Here is a 17384-nt window from a genome sequence, read left to right on the forward strand (position 1 = left end):
AAAAGTCAATACAGCTTTGTAATAAGATTTCAAGGGAAAAGTCATTTTTATATTAAGATCTCAATCAATCATATTAGTTAATTAAATAATAACAAGTGAGCTGGGCTAGAAGAGTCGCAACACTCTTGACTAAATACAAACTGAGGAATCATACTTCGAATAGTAAATGGAGCATAATATTTATTTAAGCATTTACAATTGGGATCGTTATGTACACAAAGTCGCAGACAAACATAAACCTCATCCAAGAGGAAACAAGAACAGCTAATATGGTCATGGCAAGAGACAAAGCCCATCTGGTTTCCTTTTTAAACCAACATGGGCCCAGCTCTCATTCCTTTAGTTCTCGTGAGCCTAACTCTTAATTAAGCATTCAAATATGGGGGCAAAAAGAAAGCATTACACACATTTTGGTTTCAGACAGGGATGACATCAGCGTTTTGATTATCTTCGCAGGTGATGATTAGACCATCTGCGTAGGTCGGGAGGAGGCAGCGCCACCACCGGCAGCCACTTGAGACAGCTTCTGTAGGAGGGACTATCATCAGAACGTTGTCGTGTCTTCTCACCATTCCCATCACGCTCACCGTGCTTCCTTCTTTTATGTATCTGATCATCACACCACACAATAACTTAATGATTTAAATCCTTCATAGGGTTTTTCACTCTTTCATTGCAGATGTGAAACACATTGAGCTTTACGAGCAGCCAAAAAGAACGGTGACTTTTAGGGGTCTCACTAACTTTAGTCCTAATTCAAACTTATCAAACAAAGTTAACAGATTTTCTTCACACAGCACATGCTTCATCACAACATATTTTTTTTCCATGCTTAAGACTTTTAATGTGGAAAAAAAAAATCCATAGGTACTAGTCAAAGTAAACGCCTACATACCCTTCTTTGAGACGCATGACACGGTTATCAGCAGAGAGGTTGCGATCCGACAGCCACTTAAGGAAGCTGGGAGACAAGTCTTTGTTCTGAGCCGTTACATCAGCCACTGTCGCCGGTTTGACAAAAGGAGAAACCTTTGCTCCATATCCTGCTTTTACTAGCGCTCTCAATCCAGATTGAAAATCTGATATGTAAAAATCCGAAACATATTTCTGCAAAAAAAAAATAGAACATAAATAAACCAAACCACATCAAACTTGACTAGTCACTTGGGACAAAGATCATATAGTTCTTGTCAGGAAACCAACCTCTGCATGTCTAGAGCCCCAAGAAAAGCATCGATGTTTTGAATTTGCGGATCTCCCACCAAGACCTTTGTACTCATACAACTCCGTGGAAACATAGACGCATCTCGGTGTTCTTTGGTACGAAGACTCCAGAGGAATGCTTCCACATGTTACAACCTTACAGACACAAACACAAATTTTCAGTAAGATCCATACCAAACGACAAAAAGGATATTCACATTCTAATTACCAAACTTAAAACTATTTAAAAAAGAACAAAACTAATAAGAGATCTTTTGACATACCCCAGTAACTTTGACAAACTGTCCATCAATGGCGCCTCTAAGCTCAGCATCTGGATACTTCTTTATGAAACTCAACAACCCTTTCCTTCCCCAAACGCAGTTCCAAACCAAAACCACAACGGCCGGAACCACCGCCGCTAAAACCGCCGCAATCACCACCGGTTTCTTAACCGCCACGGTCAGAAACGCCCCCACGAGCAACCCCATCGCTGCCACAATCATCACCGCCCAGACAACCGTCTTCGGTACCTTAAACCCGACCCGAACCGGGTCCGTGCTCAGACTCGTCACCGACGACCCGTACTTCGCCTTGCTCGACCCCAGGTTACTGACTTGGCGATCCAGCTGACCCGACCGTCTCGACCCGGACCCGACGGGACCGGAGCCGCCGAGCGAACCGGACGTTATCAAACCGGTGGGCTGAAGCTGAGAAAGCGGACCCGAAGACTTCTTGACGGATCCGGAGTTGGGTCTGGATCCACTGTTGGGGTTCGAAGAGGAACCGGAGACACGTGGCGGCGCCGCCTGCTGTCTCGAGTTCCCGCCACTACTGTTACCGCCGACGATGAGAGGCGGCGGAGGAGGTCCTTGGGGGTGGTCGAGGACGGAGATGTCGAACATCCTCCCGAGCTCGCCGGATTTCTTGATGTCGCCTCCGGTGTAAGGCATGGCACGAGCCGCCATTGTCGGTGGCCGTGGTTCTTTGGGCTGCTCGAGCTTTCCCGAGACGTAGAGTCCATTTGGTAGCTGGTGTGATTGGATCCGACCCGCCATTTTTCTAGAGAGAGAGAAAGTAGCTGAATCTAAAAGCAGAGAACTTTACTCTTTTTGAGTGCTTCAGAAGAGAGAGAGAAAGAAGGAAGACGAAAGATGTTAAATGACGAGAAGGGTATTCTGAAAATTTATATATTACGATTTTGCCACTGAGTTCTTAAACTGGGCGATTGCGTCTTCTTAGAAGTAGACAACTGTTAGTTAGAGTAAGAGAGGTTTAGTTTTCTGATTGGTTCATTTGTAACAGTATTTCCTACAATCGTTGGCGCCTCTTTTTTCAATTTTACGCTATTTCTACCCATGTTTCCAAAGTTTGCGATATGACCCTTTTTATCTGTTTTTCAACATAAATCCTCCCTAGTTTTTGATTTTAGAGCGAATAAAAATATATGAGACTATCAAATCAGCTTTTTGTTGATTTCTTAGGTCTTACATATATTTATAGAAATGTCGTCGTCACCTACAAAATTTTCATTTCACAGGGTGCAAAATCCAAATATCCGATTTCTTAATTTGGCTAATGCAATAAGAAGAAGTAAACACATCACATGTAAGAACTATTTTAAATATAGTTATTATATTTAATTTCGTTGTAAAAGAAGATTATTACAGTTTGGTTGTTGGAGTCGCAAGAATTGATAGATTCCACTGGTGTTAACAAGTAATAGACCTTTCTTTCTTCGTGATGTAGGACAATTTTCAGTGACCCCTGCCAGCGTTTCTATAGCCATAATAAGTTCATACGCGTACATATGTTTTTGTGATCTTCTCTTTGTTACTCTTTCTAGCTTTGTAAATTTTGTATTCCACTTTCCGAGTGATTGCAATAATTGAAATTGTATAAAATATATAGTACAGGTACTAATAGATCAAACAACCACTCGTTGCTAATTACTATCTAAGGCCTAGATATCGCATCGGTCTGATGACTACTTGTCCCCCACTATAAATAATATATCATCAAGTAGACAAGTAGTACTAGCAATCTGGGATAACACATTTACCTAAAGATACTAGTTGGGTTTGTTTGATGAAAATATAGGTTAGGAGGGGCTTCCTAGTTACACGTTTCCTCTAAATTTCTTAAACATTATTCGGTATTTTGTTTAACAATGACATGTATATGCTTATTGGACTTGGAATCTTGTTCTAGCTGTTACTCCAGTGTCAAGATTCTGTAATATTTGAATTAGTGGAGGGTGATGGTGCGAAATCACATGTAGTCGGTGGATGCGCAGCTGCGAGAATCCAAAGAGATAATATGGGCGCAAATGGGAAATTGTTACTTTAGACGTGAATACTGAATACCCTTGCAATTTCAGCACACCATGCAACTCATGTGGATTTTCTTTTTTGATTTCTGTCGGATCTAATAATTGTTCACTATTTATATGATTACAAAGTTAGATATCGACATATGATGAATCATCATTATTAAAATCGTTTTGAGTGTACAAGAACATAATGTTAAAACTACGATGTGGACTTTTATCTTCTTTCTTACGTTAAATAAATCTCCACTTACAAACCATCGTTCTCACAAAATCTAGAAAAATATTACATGATGGCCTTTTGTCCATCATAGTATTTCAATAGTAATTTGAACGAACTTTAGCAAATAGTTTACCAAAAAAGCGTCAGCAAATGCTCAAGATTTGTAATTTTATGTTTTTGATCTTGGTTTGTTTTAGTAGTTAACATATAAATTTGAATTCCTATCAAATATATTTCATGGTATTGATGATCCAAAAAGATGAAGAGTACTATTATTATTTTTAAAGATGAGTATATTGTCTTGAAGTATTAGCTAGCAAAACTATACCGACTAAACCAAAATGGTTTTCATAACTAGACTCGTCCAGAAGAAATTGTGTTGTAGCCCTTACAAGCCCTTTCATCATGTAAAATTTTGCACTTTTATCGACTTTGGGGAGAATATGAAGTTTACTCAAGTACACAGTGGACTTGAACCGGGTATTTTACAAGGGAGAGTAACAAGTTGTCGGTTTGATGTCGCAATGAATGATGTTCCTGTCGTGGATGTATGTGAGAACAGACAGACAAGACATCTCTAACGAATATTTTGACATCTGACTCAAGTAGCTTTCTGTGGTTATCTTCGATCAATCGGCAATGGTTTTTTCGAAGCAATACTCAAGAATCAGAATATATTGCATAGAATGACCCAATAAATCATGCTCTGCGTGTGCGATCTCATCGCCATAGCAGCAGGCAACAAAAGGTGATTGTAGATGTATTAAAGTCATGCATTCGTCCATGAGACTTGAAGCGTGAGAAAGATGTGCAGTTTTGATGGCTCTTTGGACTTTGCTGCTCGTATTAGACATTAGATAAACGAACCGTATCATCCTCTTCCGAGTAAGAGAGTAAACCAACAAGGACAACTTTATTTTTCCTCAATCATGTTACAGTGGCAGCAGAAGATATTTTCAGAAGGACCAATTTGAAAAAAAAAAATTGTTATCTCTTTGAGAGAAAATTATAATTTTTCTTTTTTTCTTCATCATTTTCGGCTTTATTAGTGGTGGATGTACCTTAGCCGTAGCAAGCTCGAGGTCTTTTTGCAGTAGAGAATTTTTTTGAAAATCAAATGTGATGGAAACTAAACGATGATTTTTGTAATTTTAAGTTTTTAGAGAGAAACTTTTAGTTATTGGTTTGTTTAAAATCTTTTTTTTTTTTTTTTTTTTTTTTTTTTTTTTTGTAACGGGGTTTGTTTAAAATCTATTTTAGTATAAAAAGGTTATATTGATAAGTCATAATGGCTTGTTCAAGAAATGGAAGAGGACAAGTTCTTCAACAGTGTCATGAGAGCACAAGACTGGTGTGCACACTGAATAATGTATACCACCAAGTCACAAGGTTTCAAGTTCTAGAAAAAAAATATTGTTAAAACTTAAATCTCATAAGAAGTTTATGGTGGTTTAGTGAGACGTTAATCCTCCGAAAACATATAGAATTATAGGATGTAAAATTATCTATATAGTGATTCTCATTTTTTTGTAATAATATTATTAATCAGCCTAAAAAAAGTCACAAGGTTTAACTAGGCAAGGGTGATGAGTTCGTAAAAGGAAGCTCAGGGACATCAAATCAAGAAGTCAGAGACAAAAGATAGAGGAGGTTGAAATGACAAAAATGTCACGCTCAATGTATAACGACATTGATCGTATGGTACCTCTGGTAAGTATAGTTTTGTAGAGAGGAGGAAAGGAAAAGAGAATCTCGGGAAAGAGAAGATTGATTGATTGGTTGGTGAGCTATTCTTTAGGATACAAAAAATAATTGATGCCGACTTCGAAGCTTCAAGCTCTCTGGAATCACCCTGCCGGTCCTAAAACCAGTGAGTCATGTTCAACGATATAGCTTTGTTTTTATTTGCATCGATTTTGATTATACTCCTTTTCCTTTTTGATGATCGATTTTTTGTTTAATAAATTGCTCAACTAATGGTGTGACCGTTGTCTCTAGAGGCATGTTTAAATTCTAGGATTGGAATGAACATGTTGCTACTTGCTAAAAGAAATGTTTTCACAACTTTGATTGTGCAAAACACAAAGAATCACACTCTTTCCTCTATATATGTCTCAGTGTCTGTCATATGAATTTAAGTCTCTGTTACTACATTCTCATGAATTGAAATCAATGGAAGCTCTATTGGTGAAAGTGAGCGACTCTCGTTTTTTCAATTTATTGATTGATTGTCAGTACATTTCTGGGCGCCAACGTTCAAGTGGGGTATCAGCATTGCTAACATTGCTGACTTTGCAAAACCTACTGACAAAATCTTCTACCCTCAACAGCTTGGTATTATATATCTGCTGTTACCAAAGAATGATTATGAAGATAAGATCTTCTTGCTTGTAATTGATAATTAGGTACCAAGATATTTGTTTTTTTTTTCTTTTGATTCTCAGATCTTATTGGTCGGATTACGAAATCATTTTCCAATGTTTTTTCAGTAAATCCGGTATGTTATTTGCTCAACTGATAAAAAGAGATCAGAAGCTCCATTCATATTGCTACTTTCAAAGTACATCCTGTAAAGTGAAATCAAATGTTTTGAACGTGTAGTCAAATTAACATCAGACTGGCAACAAGAAATCTCAATGAAATTGCATCTTAACTTCCTAATTATTGAGTTTGGACTTGACCTTTAGGTTAAGGAACATGCCAACAGAGTAGACTAGTGGAGGAGGAGCATGATGATTTGAATCATTCAGACATCTCTAACCACTGTCTACATTGTATTTTTTTCTAACGACATTGATTGAGTTTAGGATGAACGAACTTGAGTTGCACTGAACGAAAAAAGTTCTATCCATATTCATAATCAAAACCTTCTGAATCCTTAATCAAATTGAAAAGACAAGAATCCTCTGTGAATTGAATTGTTCAGTTTCCGAATCAATGAGTCTGATCATCAAAGAAGAAAAGGAAGAAGCCATGGACGTACATAGACCATCCCTAACAAATGCTTTCTTCTCTCTGTATATGTCTCTTGTTCATGACGACAGTGAAAGTTAATAAGAAGTCTGATAAGCTAAAACCCTGAGTTACGCAATGGCGCCAGTTTTTTTAATCACTCTTCCAATGGCTCGGCCCCTCCTTTAGGATTGTTTTCAGAATCCTCATCGTTAGCATTTAGGTTGAGTCCTAAATCCTTAGTGCTTTCGTTGAGATCTTGTCGCACTACTTTTTCTTCCTCCTGCTTAGATTAGATACAAACACATGAGAGGTTTAGTATCAAATTTGCGTTAACTTACAGAAGATCACTTCTTCAAATGGACCTTAAGTGTATTCAAACTTTAAAAGATGGAAGACATTGACTATATATCTAAAGAGTGAACAAATCCTAGAGTCCAAGAGTTCAATGGAAGTTTCTTAGTTTGCTGCTAGAATGGTAAGTAGACATTTTTTTAAAACAAGCCAACGACAATTTAGTGTCTTGAACAAATGGTTCCAGAAGCCAAGGTTAAACCTGATTATCTTCCATGGGAAGATCATTCATGTCAGGTTTTTCCTCAACTTGTGCTATCTCCTTCTCTTTGCTTGGCTCTGCTGCAGTTGCGTCATCCTCCTCCTCAACCTTGTCGTCTTCCTCAGTTTCTGTAGCTTCCTTCTTCTGCTCCTCAAGTAGTGCGATCTACACCATTTTAATCACACTTTTTTTTTTTAACTTATGGAATAAAAAAAAATGATAATGATAATCAAATCGCACCATCTCTGTAATAAGTAAATGCCTCTTTTTCTCCGGAAGTTGTCGGAATGACTCGTAATAAGATATCGGCTACAATTGTAAAGGTTTTATCAATAAAATTTCCATTTATACGCGATCTTGGCATAGGTAGTAATCCATTCTATAACTCTTTTTATTTCCTTTAACTTTTCTTTTGTGAGATCATCAAATATTTGAAGTTCCACATTGTTAATCCAACCCAATTTATCAAACCATACAATCCCAATGTCTATAAGACTATAACCTAGAATATAGGGCCCTATTAGATCTTCAACTATCAAGACATGCTCAACTAATCATTCCCACATCGCTAATCCTCAGTTAATTCAATAAAAAGAGACGTAAGCTAGTCCTTGATGGGAGCTCAAAGCTGTCTCTATTTCAAAGTTAATACGACGATTAAAACCCTAATCGAGCTCCAACCAAAACCGTATAGCTCAGTCCAATGCAACAAAGGCAAAATCAATCAACAAACTAACCGGCACGTATTTGAATCTCCGCCGCGGAGGTTCTTCTGCCTCCTCCGGCGCCGCCGTCTCCGTCGTCACAGGCTCTTCGCTGGGAGAATCACTCTCGCTTTTACCATCTTCGTTCCCGTTGCCGCCCTGAGACAATGGAGCCCACTTAAAGAACAGCAAATGCGATCCCTCGGAAGCCGAACCACCACCACCGTTAACGACCGAGGAGGAGGCGTTGTGTTTCTTGGTGGAGGAGGGAGAGACGTGAACCCACTTCTTCTTCCACTTCCTCACCGGACCCGTGAATACCGTCGCCGGTCCTCCGTAACGAGTCGACGACCTACCTAACCGACCTCCTACTCCTTCCATTAAACGTCCTCGCCGATTCGCTTTATCAAATTCCAAATTTCAAATCACGATCCCGCCGCTATTGAATTTTATATTCCAGGTTTTAATGAATTTTACAGAATCTATGTTTTCGTCTCTCTTTCAGATCGCCGATCTTATTCGGAGTTTTTTCGAGAAGAGAAGACTCTCGTCGCACCAGAGGGTTTCACTAGGCTAACTGTAATAAACCTAGGAAGGAACACTCTTTCTCAGCCAGAGGATCTCGGCTAATCTTTGACCTAGTAGTAGCGGCGAGCGCTAAATCGAAAAGACCTTTCTAACCCTGATGTTCCATCCTATATAGATATCGGCTAACCCTCATGTTACAGCACCATCGTCTCTTCTTCACGGCGCCTAGTATTAGGGTTCTCACATCTTTTTCAATTGGAGGGTTTTAGGGGTTATCTTTATCAAATTAACGTTTATTGATTAGATTTTTATTACCGGTGGGGCTACTTTGTACCAAGAGAAGGGTTTATCTGAATATCCTTATTCTTGAATTGGCCAATACGGCTGTAGCTAGATCAATTCAGAAGCTATCTGGCCGGTGGTCGCGAGAGAGGTTTAAATCTCTCCGGTCGATTTATCTGCTTACCGAGTTTCTTACACTTTATTTTTAATATATGGTTCTGTCTCGGTGTTCGAAAAAAAAATATGGTTCTGTCTCATCATCGTGGAGAATTTATTAGATTTGTATTATTGGTTGGGCTACTTTGTACCAAGTGAAGTGGTTGTCGGTACCTCTTATTCTTGAATTGGCCAATACGGCTGTAGCTAGATCGAATCAGAAGCTATCTGGCCGGTGGTCGCGAGTGAGATTCAAATCTCTCCGGTCGATTCATCTGCTTACCGAGTTTCTTACATTTTTTAAATATATGATTCTTTCTCGTAAGTTGTGTCTTTTTTCTTCTCAAAACTCTCGTTCAAGAGAAAGGATATAAAAGAGAGTTGCAAACTTGAAACAATTGTAATTTTCAAAGAACCTTTCTCGTATATAAAGCTTTTGGCTCCTTTCCAGGCGATCTGCTCTTTCTTAATGAGCAGCTATGTGTCTTATGGGTGCCTATACGAATATACGTAACTCTTAATTTTATTCATCTTTTCTAAAGTTTTTTTCGATGTTAACTTCGATAACGAATGTTTTGTTTTTGGTAATTTGTTATGGGTTTGTGCTTGACAGAAGATGATATAAAAGGTATGTTTCGAGGTCGAGCTGGTATAAACAAATGAAAACGTCTTCGGCGTGATATGAGCAATTAATCTCTATTTTAATTGGAAGATATTGATGGAATGATACATATGAGCAATTCACTGAGTGGACGATTCGGCGTGCTATTTTCTAAGTAACAAGAAAAATGACTATCAACTGCTGCCCAAATAGCGATTCTGCAGTTCTTTGGTTTGTTTCACTCCGTTAGATTTGACCTTGATCTATTAAAAAAACATATGACCTTTACAATCTCTGATTAATGGAAATGGTTTAAAAGCCTCAGATGTTAAGTAAGCGTACTTGTAATCTTCGAATATTTACTAAGTTTACTCCGAAATTATTTAAACAATCTATATACATGCATGTATAGAGTAGATCAGAGACTAATCAGAGAAAATGATTTCGTTGATCGAACACTTTACAGTAGGGAGGATTAGGTCTAGGCGTTCGGGTATCGTTGATATTTTGATCGGGTTTTTCGAATTTTTGGGTTTTCGAGTTTACGCTTTGGGTTTTCGGGTTTACGCTCCTAGGTCCCATAGTAAAATTTCATTAGTACGGGTTGGGTTCGGATAATAATACTTCGGGTTCGGTTAAAAATTATATTGCGTTCTAAAACCCATAAATTAACCATATATCATTCGAGTTCGGGTTATATCGGTTCGGTTCGGATATAACTAAAGTAAAAACAAAAACTTACAGAAAAACATAAAGAAAAACAACTAAATTAATAAAAATTAATCTGTCACACATAAAATTACTAAAATAACAATAAAATATTAAATCAAGTATGAAAACAAATATTATTTGTAAACAATATACATTATACTACAGAGAATAGACTTGTTATTTTAATGAACAAATTATAAATTACTTATTTATAACTAATTGTATACTTAAAACATTTTTAATATTGTTAATATTTATTATTATATATCATATTACCACGAATATTAAATTTAATAACTAAAATACTTATATATATATTTCAAAATATTTATATTAACTTAGTTTCGGGTTTTTTGGGTTACCCGTTCGGGTTCGGTTAATAACACTTCGGGTTCGGATATTTTTTATACCACCCTACAAGACTCGTTTGGGTATTTTTACATTTTGGGTCGGATAACGGATCGGATTTTTCGGTTCGGGTTCGGTTCGTATTTCGGGTTCCAGATTTTATGCCCAGGCCTAAGGAGGATGATTCAGCTTTTTTTTTTTTTTTTTTCAACTGATGATTCAGTTTAATCTTAATGTCCACTCAAATGCTCTCTACTTTGAATATAATATGGACACTAATTCTTTTTTGTACGCTTAACCGACTTAACTATTTACTACAAATTATAAGAGAACATTGAAAAAATGGAAGGCAGAACGAAAAAGATAATAGTGTTGTTAGGGGTGAGTGATACAACTGAAAGAAAGTTCAAAAAGAACAAGTAAAGTTATCCCCAAGGGTATATGTTTTGCAAAGTCTGTAAAGGTGAAGTGTTGGATGGCTCATGGCTGCCTTTAGCGTGTAGCCTTGTTTTGGGATATAGAGGAGGGGATATAGAGGAGATCAACGCAGAGGGCGTGAAAATAATGCAGAAGAGTAAAAATGATTCAGAGCTTGTGTTTTGGAGTACTTTCAAGTGTTTTTGGAGTTTGAAACATGCAGGTGCAAATCCTTGAATTTTTGTTTTCAGATAGGAAAGGGCTTTTAGTAACTTTATCAAATCTTAATGACATATGAGGTCTTTGTACTAATTCGCTTAATCTACGATGTATACTTACTATGTATATGACCCGTTGCGATATACGACTATATGCAATTTAGTTTCAAGACTCGCAATCTTATGACATATTCAAAACAGTTATTTTCACAACGTAAAATCTGATACGTGCTGAAATTTAAACTTTTTTGTGGAAATATTGTTACCGAAGAAAAAACTTGGTAGAGATCACACGGTGTTGTGACGAAAGTCGTGGGCAACAAAAGCACATGGGAGTGTTACAAAAGAAAAGAAAAAAGCTCATAAAAATGTAGATATCAGCAATTTTGGGAGCATGATTTCGCATTTGAAACCGATCCACTCAACTTATCCAAAACATGGGAGTTTTTTATGTAGCCATGGCCCAATCGAAGAAGGCTCAGTTACGTCATGTATTTAGGAATCTAGCCCAAGCAACAAAGAACGATTAAGACCAAGTCATGACAATGTCGAGTTAGTCAAACAATAATTCGGGATTTAGAGAGTTAGTTGTAGCATCTGCGCTCAAGATGCACAAAATAGTTGACTATGTTCCCTATTAGACGAGCTTAAAAATTGGAACATGTGAGCTATCTTTGTGAACATCAGATCGACAGATCATTTTGTTTAGTCGTTATTTATATATAAGTTCAGTTGGTCAATTAAATCTCAGTAAAGCGATATTCATAAGATAATATTGTTTTCCTAAACTCATACAGCTTAAATTTAAATAATATATAATTGAAAAACGACCCTTAGTTAAATGAAAATCTTTCCAATGTTAATAAGAAGCCAAAAAAGTTTGATTCTGTGACATGTAGTTAGTTAACCTAAAATGATTGGATGTAGAAAAAGTTCGAAGGCTACAATTGTAATCCACATTAAGTAGGGAGCAGAAATGCAAATACCTACTAATTTAATTTACTAATAACCATCATGGGCATAATTACATCACATCATGTCGACGATATGCGCGCCGCTCCTAGTTTTGTTAATATAAAATTTATTACCTTAAAATCGAAAGAAAATTCCGGCAGATAAAAAGACGAGAATGCCCCTGAGAAGAGAGAAGCCGAAGAAGAAGAGAAACGATCGGGAGAGAAAGAGAGAGAGAGAGAGAGATAAGTCATCTATCCATCTGATTCCTTCGATCTGCTAAGAGATTTCTCTGGGTGAAGGAAGGAAGGAGATAGATCAGCATCATCATCATCGTTATCGCCAGGAGAAAGTTAAAAAAAAAAACGGTTTGTTTTCTGCTTCCTTTCACGTAGTAAGATCGATTTAGTTTCCGGCGTTAGATTCTGATTAATGGGATGTACTAGTCTACATCGTGGATCTGATACTTCATCTAGATCCTCCCCCTTTGTTTTGACCTGATTAAAAGCATTTCCTGTGTGACCTAGATTCGTTTGGTTTCAGTCGAATTTTGGGTTGATCGGTTCATTTGTTTGTAAGATGCTTTTGAGCTGCTTTGAGTTTTCAAAATTTTCACTCATTTTTCGTGTGTTGGATACTATACTAGGGGGATCTTAGTTTAGATTCTCAACTGCCACCATTAGCGTGTTTGGTTCATTGTTAAAATGATTAGTTTTTTCTTTTTAATACTTGTTATGGTATTGTTGCTTGTTCCTGCAAGTAAAGTCTTCACCTTTACTCTCTTATTTGTCTGGTTAATAGCCTGTCCTTTTCACTCTTTGTTGCAATCTTGAGAGATACTCAATCACCTGAAGATAATGTTTAATTAACTTTATTATTATTTAGTTTAATTGAACAGAATGAGAAAAGCTAATTTCTTTGGATGAATCATGTTAGTTTCCTTTTTGTCTGGTGCTGGGGTTTTAATGGTTTCGCTCCTGGTGGCTTCTCTTAGTAGTGTCTAAAGGGAGGAGTGGAGTAAGATTCATACTGAGAGGAGGATAGCAAAATGGCAGATGGGATGTCGAGTTTTTGGGGTCCTGTGACCTCTACTATTGAGTGTTGTGAGAAGAACTACGCCTACTCCTCTTACATCGCTGAGTTCTACAACACCATCTCCGGTCTCCCTGGAATCCTTCTCGCTCTCATTGGTCTTGTCAATGCCATTAGGCAACGCTTTGAGAAGAGGTTTAGCATCCTTCACATCTCCAACATGATCCTTGCTATCGGCAGCATGCTCTACCATGCCACTTTGCAGCACGTGTAAGTACAGTCCCTAGCTGTTTGATTGATTTTTAAGTTTGGTTGATGATTTTATGCCCCCTTGGTCCAAGCGCAGGCAACAACAGAGTGATGAGACACCAATGGTGTGGGAGATACTTCTCTACATGTACATCCTCTACTCTCCGGACTGGCATTACAGAAGCACCATGCCCACTTTTCTCTTCCTCTACGGTGCTGCCTTCGCCGCGGTCCACGCTTACCTCAGGTTCGGCATCGGTTTCAAGGTCCACTACGTGATCCTCTGCCTTCTCTGCATCCCTCGGATGTACAAGTACTACATTCACACCGAGGACACCGCGGCCAAAAGAATTGCCAAGTGGTACGTCGCTACGATCCTGGTGGGAAGCGTGTGCTGGTTCTGTGACCGTGTGTTCTGCAAGACGATATCTCAGTGGCCTGTGAATCCTCAGGGACATGCTCTCTGGCATGTCTTCATGAGTTTCAACTCTTACTGCGCGAACACGTTCTTGATGTTCTGTCGAGCTCAGCAACGTGGATGGAATCCGAAGGTGAAGTACTTTCTGGGAGTTCTTCCTTATGTCAAGATCGAGAAGCCGAAGGAACAGTGAGAAAGATTGGGAGGAAGAAAGTGCCCAGAAGAAGACCTTTATTATATTTTTTTTTTTGGAAGTAAAACTCTCTAGATACAGAAGTCTAGATTCTTTTTTCTTGTATTATTTTTTATTGGGAATGATGATGATCTTAAGAAGAATTGATTTTTAGCTTTGCTGAGACACCCTTGTGTTCTATATTTCTTGTGTCATGAAAATCATATTACATTCTTCTTACTATACAGAGGCTTAACCAAGGTGGAAACGCAACAAACTTATGAATCTATTGCTTTCTTTTCTTTTTGTATCCAAATGATCTTTTTTTTTTTGGAAACACACGCAGAGTATATAACATGGTAGGGTAAACTTGTAATGATCTAAGATCCAGTAACCTTCTCCTGCAACATTTGGCCAAGCTTCATGAACAGAGCTTGTTGTTCCTCCAGTGTCAGGCTTGTGATTATCTGTAACAAGCAAGGGTAATCAAAATCCAAATAAAAAAATCATAAAATGTGTTGTGTTGTGTTGGTTCTTTTAGAGTGATCTTCTTACCTGGTCTAAGAGCTTATCCACAGAGAGGCTTTGAGGTACAACAAAGGATTGATGGTATATGTATGCAAAAACAGCCATCACCATCTGCCAGAAAAAAAATACCAGAAAGAAAGAAGTATATTATCAGATACAGTGTGTTAGAAAGGATCTAAGGAGGCAGTCAATGCGCTCAAGATATACCTGACAATCCATTCTATCTGTGATTCCACCATGACCGGGAATACTATCACCAAAGTCCTGAGAAATGTAACAGTGAATCAAATATTGCTGCCATAGACTTTTGGCGGTTTCTATACTGAAACTTACCTTGACTTTGAAAGCTCTTTTGAAACCACTGGCAAAGAAGCCACCAAAAGGTGCTATTATAGACGCAAATAATCCAAGACATAGAGCATGCCACTGAACTGGTAGAACAGAAATTTCTTTCCAAGGCAACTACAAAGTGTAAACGCCTTACTCTTTTTAGAAGTAATGAAAGTTGCTCCCTGTAATTTTTTTCAGTAGTGTACAATGACTAGTCTTACCCAGTTAGAGATCCATCCTGGTAAAGCATGTGTCTCTTGCTTGAACAAGGGACCCGGATCACATTGGAGCCAGCCCGTGGATAGGTCCTGTAAAACGATTACAATCGAGTAAAACATTAATGGTTCATTGAACAATCACTATGACTCTATTAACTTCCAAGTACCTACCTCTCTGGGACATGTAAGCCACAGGAAGCGTCCCATTATATTTGCAAGCTGCAGAAGAAGAAAGCAAAAGATTAATAAACCATTAACACTCATATAAACATATCTACTTCTTAGCCTACCAAGAATGCAGAGATCATTGTGGTGATCGAAGCTCCAATGAAACCTTCCCACGTTTTCTTTGGTGACAACTTGATCAACGGTGTTCTTCCAAAGAAGAAACCACATATATACGCAAAGATGTCGTTCACGACGATAAGTGATGCAGGAAGAAGAAACCTGCAACAGAAAACAAAAAAATCTAAACAAAGTAGACTCAAAGAAGGAACATGTGACTTTAATATGTTAACATCTGTAACAACCAGAAGATTCCTTCGAAGATGTTGGCCACGGTGAATGAGGATTGAGTAAACACCACAATCAAGATCATATGCGTCCATGCATATTGGCTAAACTGATATTTGTACATCTTCTTTTTCAATGTCAGGATGAACCAAACAAAGCCTACAGTTCCACATCAAAAAATAAATCACAGACAATAATAATCATTGCTACTGACATTAAAACCTCAAAGTTGATAAATCATCTAACCGGATATATACAAGGAGTAACAGATTGCCATGTGGTATTTGATGAGGCTGGTGACCAGTCTATACATGACTTTGTCTGGAGTCACAGTGTTGACTAACCGCTGACTAAGTATTCGACCATATACAAAAAGCATTGCTGTGAAAAAGAAGTGCCTGCAAAACATAATTTTACCAATTTCAGTATCAGTCAGTCACATAAAAGAAAAAAGATCAGAGAAACTCTTTAAGTGGAGTTTACCAGTTGAGTAATCTAAACCCAGGGAGCTGCTTATCTTCATGAGTTCTTCTTAGCAAATTGAAAAGTTCTCTTGCCATGAATATCTGGATAACAACCACCATTGCTGTGATGTAGAGATGACCAAGGTAGACTATTAGAACGAAACCACCAATCATCCAGAGAGTGGAGTAAGCTCGGATGAGAAACGATTTGTATTTGCTACTGTCATTGACAAGTAAATGACTTCCATTTTTCCCTGCTCCTGCAACAACCTAATTACTAAACACCACTCAATTGGTTGAGTTTTATGTCAAAGTACAATAAACAAAGGATCCTTAAGAACAGGTTGTCATGTCATTGACATATATATATATACAAAACATGAACAAGAAAGAGAGAAACATACATCACTGTTTCGCTTCCGGTGAGGACGAGCACGAGGGGTAGGTGATGATGGAGCATCACTAGAATTTTCCTTGTGCATGTTGCTTACGTTCTTTGTCTACCTGAGAAATGAAAACTACTTTACTAACCTATGAAAATTAGGTTACACGGTTACTACATGCACCATGACCATTGAGTCTTAAACATCAAAAATACAAATGAAAGGAAGAATATGAACTGAGAAAAGACTGAAAAAATATCTTTCAGCATAGTAGTAATTATATGGCAACTTTTGAATCATTTACATGAGGCTCGAGAGCAAACATACATGTTTAAGAGAAACTACGGTGGATCAATCAATCAATCGAGACAAATATGAGCATGATCACACAGAACATGGATGCATAATAGAGAATCAAAACACAAATTCAAGCATACTAGAGTCTCTTCCACTAATGATATTTTCAAGAGCCAGACGAACTATGAAGGATGAAACAGAGGAAGAACCGCTACAGATTTCTTGTGGGGATATGAGAACTGAGGAGGCGAGATAAGTGTTAAATACGTGTCAGTTCATAAACTAATGTAAAGACATGAGGTGGAGATGTGCAAAACCTTATACTTGAGCTCGGTTACTGAGCAAGAGAAAGAGGAGGAAGATGGAGCAGAAGGAAATCCGACTTTAAAAGAGAACATACAAGACACCAAAAGATTCTTCTTCTTTTTTTTTTATCTCCTTTTTCCAGAATCTTAATTTTTTTGGAAAACAATAAATAAATATTTAAGGGATTAAAGGTAATGTTCTTCTCCAGAATAAATTTCGATAAAAGAAATTAAAAGTTGAGAATATTTACGAAATCATTGTCTCAGACAAGAATTATTGCATCGTTAATTTT

The 17384-nt window shown here is 37.7% G+C and overlaps 4 protein-coding genes, 1 long non-coding RNA gene and 2 other non-coding genes across 13 annotated transcripts; 4 read left to right on the forward strand and 3 right to left on the reverse strand.

Annotated features, from left to right (window-relative positions):
• Nucleotides 1-160: 160 nt before the first annotated feature.
• On the reverse strand, nucleotides 161-2332 carry LOC108843680 (uncharacterized membrane protein At1g16860). The gene is made up of 4 exons (XM_018616933.2): nucleotides 1488-2332; nucleotides 1204-1359; nucleotides 896-1107; nucleotides 161-609 (listed from the first exon to the last, which is right to left on the reverse strand). The coding sequence occupies exons 1-4, from the start codon at nucleotides 2259-2261 to the stop codon at nucleotides 417-419; spliced, it is 1335 nt and encodes a 444-aa protein (XP_018472435.1). The 5' UTR covers nucleotides 2262-2332; the 3' UTR covers nucleotides 161-416.
• A 2737-nt stretch (nucleotides 2333-5069) lies between these two features.
• On the forward strand, nucleotides 5070-5958 carry LOC130508029 (uncharacterized). Its single transcript, XR_008942680.1, has 2 exons — nucleotides 5070-5625; nucleotides 5754-5958. It is a non-coding gene; the product is annotated as an uncharacterized LOC130508029 (long non-coding RNA).
• A 626-nt stretch (nucleotides 5959-6584) lies between these two features.
• LOC108826702 (uncharacterized) lies at nucleotides 6585-8523 on the reverse strand. Of its 2 annotated transcripts, none has more exons than XM_018600085.2 (3): nucleotides 8001-8523; nucleotides 7264-7428; nucleotides 6585-6993 (listed from the first exon to the last, which is right to left on the reverse strand). In XM_018600085.2, exons 1-3 carry the CDS (start codon nucleotides 8346-8348, stop codon nucleotides 6865-6867), a joined length of 642 nt encoding a protein of 213 aa, XP_018455587.1. In that variant the 5' UTR covers nucleotides 8349-8523; the 3' UTR covers nucleotides 6585-6864. The 2 variants fall into 2 exon arrangements, with proteins under 2 accessions (XP_018455587.1, XP_018455592.1); XM_018600090.2 differs by having other exon boundaries at nucleotides 6585-6990; nucleotides 8001-8519.
• Nucleotides 8524-8876: 353 nt separating this feature from the next.
• Nucleotides 8877-8977, forward strand: LOC130508885 (small nucleolar RNA snoR109). The gene has a single exon (XR_008943070.1). It is a non-coding gene; the product is annotated as a small nucleolar RNA snoR109 (small nucleolar RNA).
• Nucleotides 8978-9131: 154 nt separating this feature from the next.
• Nucleotides 9132-9232, forward strand: LOC130508883 (small nucleolar RNA snoR109). The gene has a single exon (XR_008943068.1). It is a non-coding gene; the product is annotated as a small nucleolar RNA snoR109 (small nucleolar RNA).
• Nucleotides 9233-12343: 3111 nt separating this feature from the next.
• LOC108843242 (alkaline ceramidase) lies at nucleotides 12344-14237 on the forward strand. Of its 2 annotated transcripts, none has more exons than XM_018616387.2 (3): nucleotides 12344-12550; nucleotides 13177-13484; nucleotides 13561-14237. In XM_018616387.2, the coding sequence occupies exons 2-3, from the start codon at nucleotides 13231-13233 to the stop codon at nucleotides 14072-14074; spliced, it is 768 nt and encodes a 255-aa protein (XP_018471889.1). In that variant the 5' UTR covers nucleotides 12344-12550; nucleotides 13177-13230; the 3' UTR covers nucleotides 14075-14237. The 2 variants fall into 2 exon arrangements, with proteins under 2 accessions (XP_018471889.1, XP_018471887.1); XM_018616385.2 differs by having other exon boundaries at nucleotides 13180-13484.
• An 80-nt stretch (nucleotides 14238-14317) lies between these two features.
• LOC108843241 (phosphatidate cytidylyltransferase 2) lies at nucleotides 14318-17257 on the reverse strand. Of its 5 annotated transcripts, none has more exons than XM_018616382.2 (12): nucleotides 17104-17257; nucleotides 16511-16610; nucleotides 16126-16376; nucleotides 15889-16040; nucleotides 15660-15801; nucleotides 15420-15576; nucleotides 15301-15348; nucleotides 15133-15219; nucleotides 14915-15043; nucleotides 14789-14845; nucleotides 14609-14692; nucleotides 14318-14520 (listed from the first exon to the last, which is right to left on the reverse strand). In XM_018616382.2, the coding sequence occupies exons 2-12, from the start codon at nucleotides 16586-16588 to the stop codon at nucleotides 14434-14436; spliced, it is 1272 nt and encodes a 423-aa protein (XP_018471884.1). In that variant the 5' UTR covers nucleotides 16589-16610; nucleotides 17104-17257; the 3' UTR covers nucleotides 14318-14433. The 5 variants fall into 5 exon arrangements, with proteins under 5 accessions (XP_018471884.1, XP_018471886.1, XP_018471883.1 ...); XM_018616384.2 differs by having other exon boundaries at nucleotides 16126-16383; nucleotides 17104-17121; XM_018616381.2 differs by lacking the exon at nucleotides 17104-17257 and adding an exon at nucleotides 16927-17061.
• Between the last annotated feature and the right edge of the window lie 127 nt (nucleotides 17258-17384).

Source organism: Raphanus sativus, chromosome 2 (genome assembly GCF_000801105.2).
Source record: "Raphanus sativus cultivar WK10039 chromosome 2, ASM80110v3, whole genome shotgun sequence".
Classification (NCBI taxonomy): domain Eukaryota; kingdom Viridiplantae; phylum Streptophyta; class Magnoliopsida; order Brassicales; family Brassicaceae; genus Raphanus; species Raphanus sativus.

Excerpts from the sequence above, each read along its gene's own strand:
- LOC108843680 (XM_018616933.2), bottom strand. The coding sequence starts at position 2,261 with ATGGCGGGTCGGATCCAATCACACCAGCTACCAAATGGACTCTACGTC. Across the intron at positions 1,108-1,203 it reads GGGGCTCTAGACATGCAGAG|AAATATGTTTCGGATTTTTA; the intron begins GTTGGTTTCCTG and ends TTTTTTTTGCAG. Across the intron at positions 610-895 it reads GTCATGCGTCTCAAAGAAGG|ATACATAAAAGAAGGAAGCA; the intron begins GTATGTAGGCGT and ends TGTGATGATCAG.
- LOC108826702 (XM_018600085.2), bottom strand. The coding sequence starts at position 8,348 with ATGGAAGGAGTAGGAGGTCGGTTAGGTAGGTCGTCGACTCGTTACGGA. Across the intron at positions 7,429-8,000 it reads GGAGATTCAAATACGTGCCG|ATCGCACTACTTGAGGAGCA; the intron begins GTTAGTTTGTTG and ends AAAATGGTGTAG. Across the intron at positions 6,994-7,263 it reads TTCCCATGGAAGATAATCAG|CAGGAGGAAGAAAAAGTAGT; the intron begins GTTTAACCTTGG and ends ATCTAATCTAAG.
- LOC108843242 (XM_018616387.2), top strand. The coding sequence starts at position 13,231 with ATGGCAGATGGGATGTCGAGTTTTTGGGGTCCTGTGACCTCTACTATT. Across the intron at positions 13,485-13,560 it reads CATGCCACTTTGCAGCACGT|GCAACAACAGAGTGATGAGA; the intron begins GTAAGTACAGTC and ends GTCCAAGCGCAG.
- LOC108843241 (XM_018616382.2), bottom strand. The coding sequence starts at position 16,588 with ATGCACAAGGAAAATTCTAGTGATGCTCCATCATCACCTACCCCTCGT. Across the intron at positions 15,349-15,419 it reads CAATGATCTCTGCATTCTTG|CTTGCAAATATAATGGGACG; the intron begins GTAGGCTAAGAA and ends CTTCTTCTGCAG. Across the intron at positions 14,693-14,788 it reads CAGATAGAATGGATTGTCAG|ATGGTGATGGCTGTTTTTGC; the intron begins GTATATCTTGAG and ends TTTTTCTGGCAG.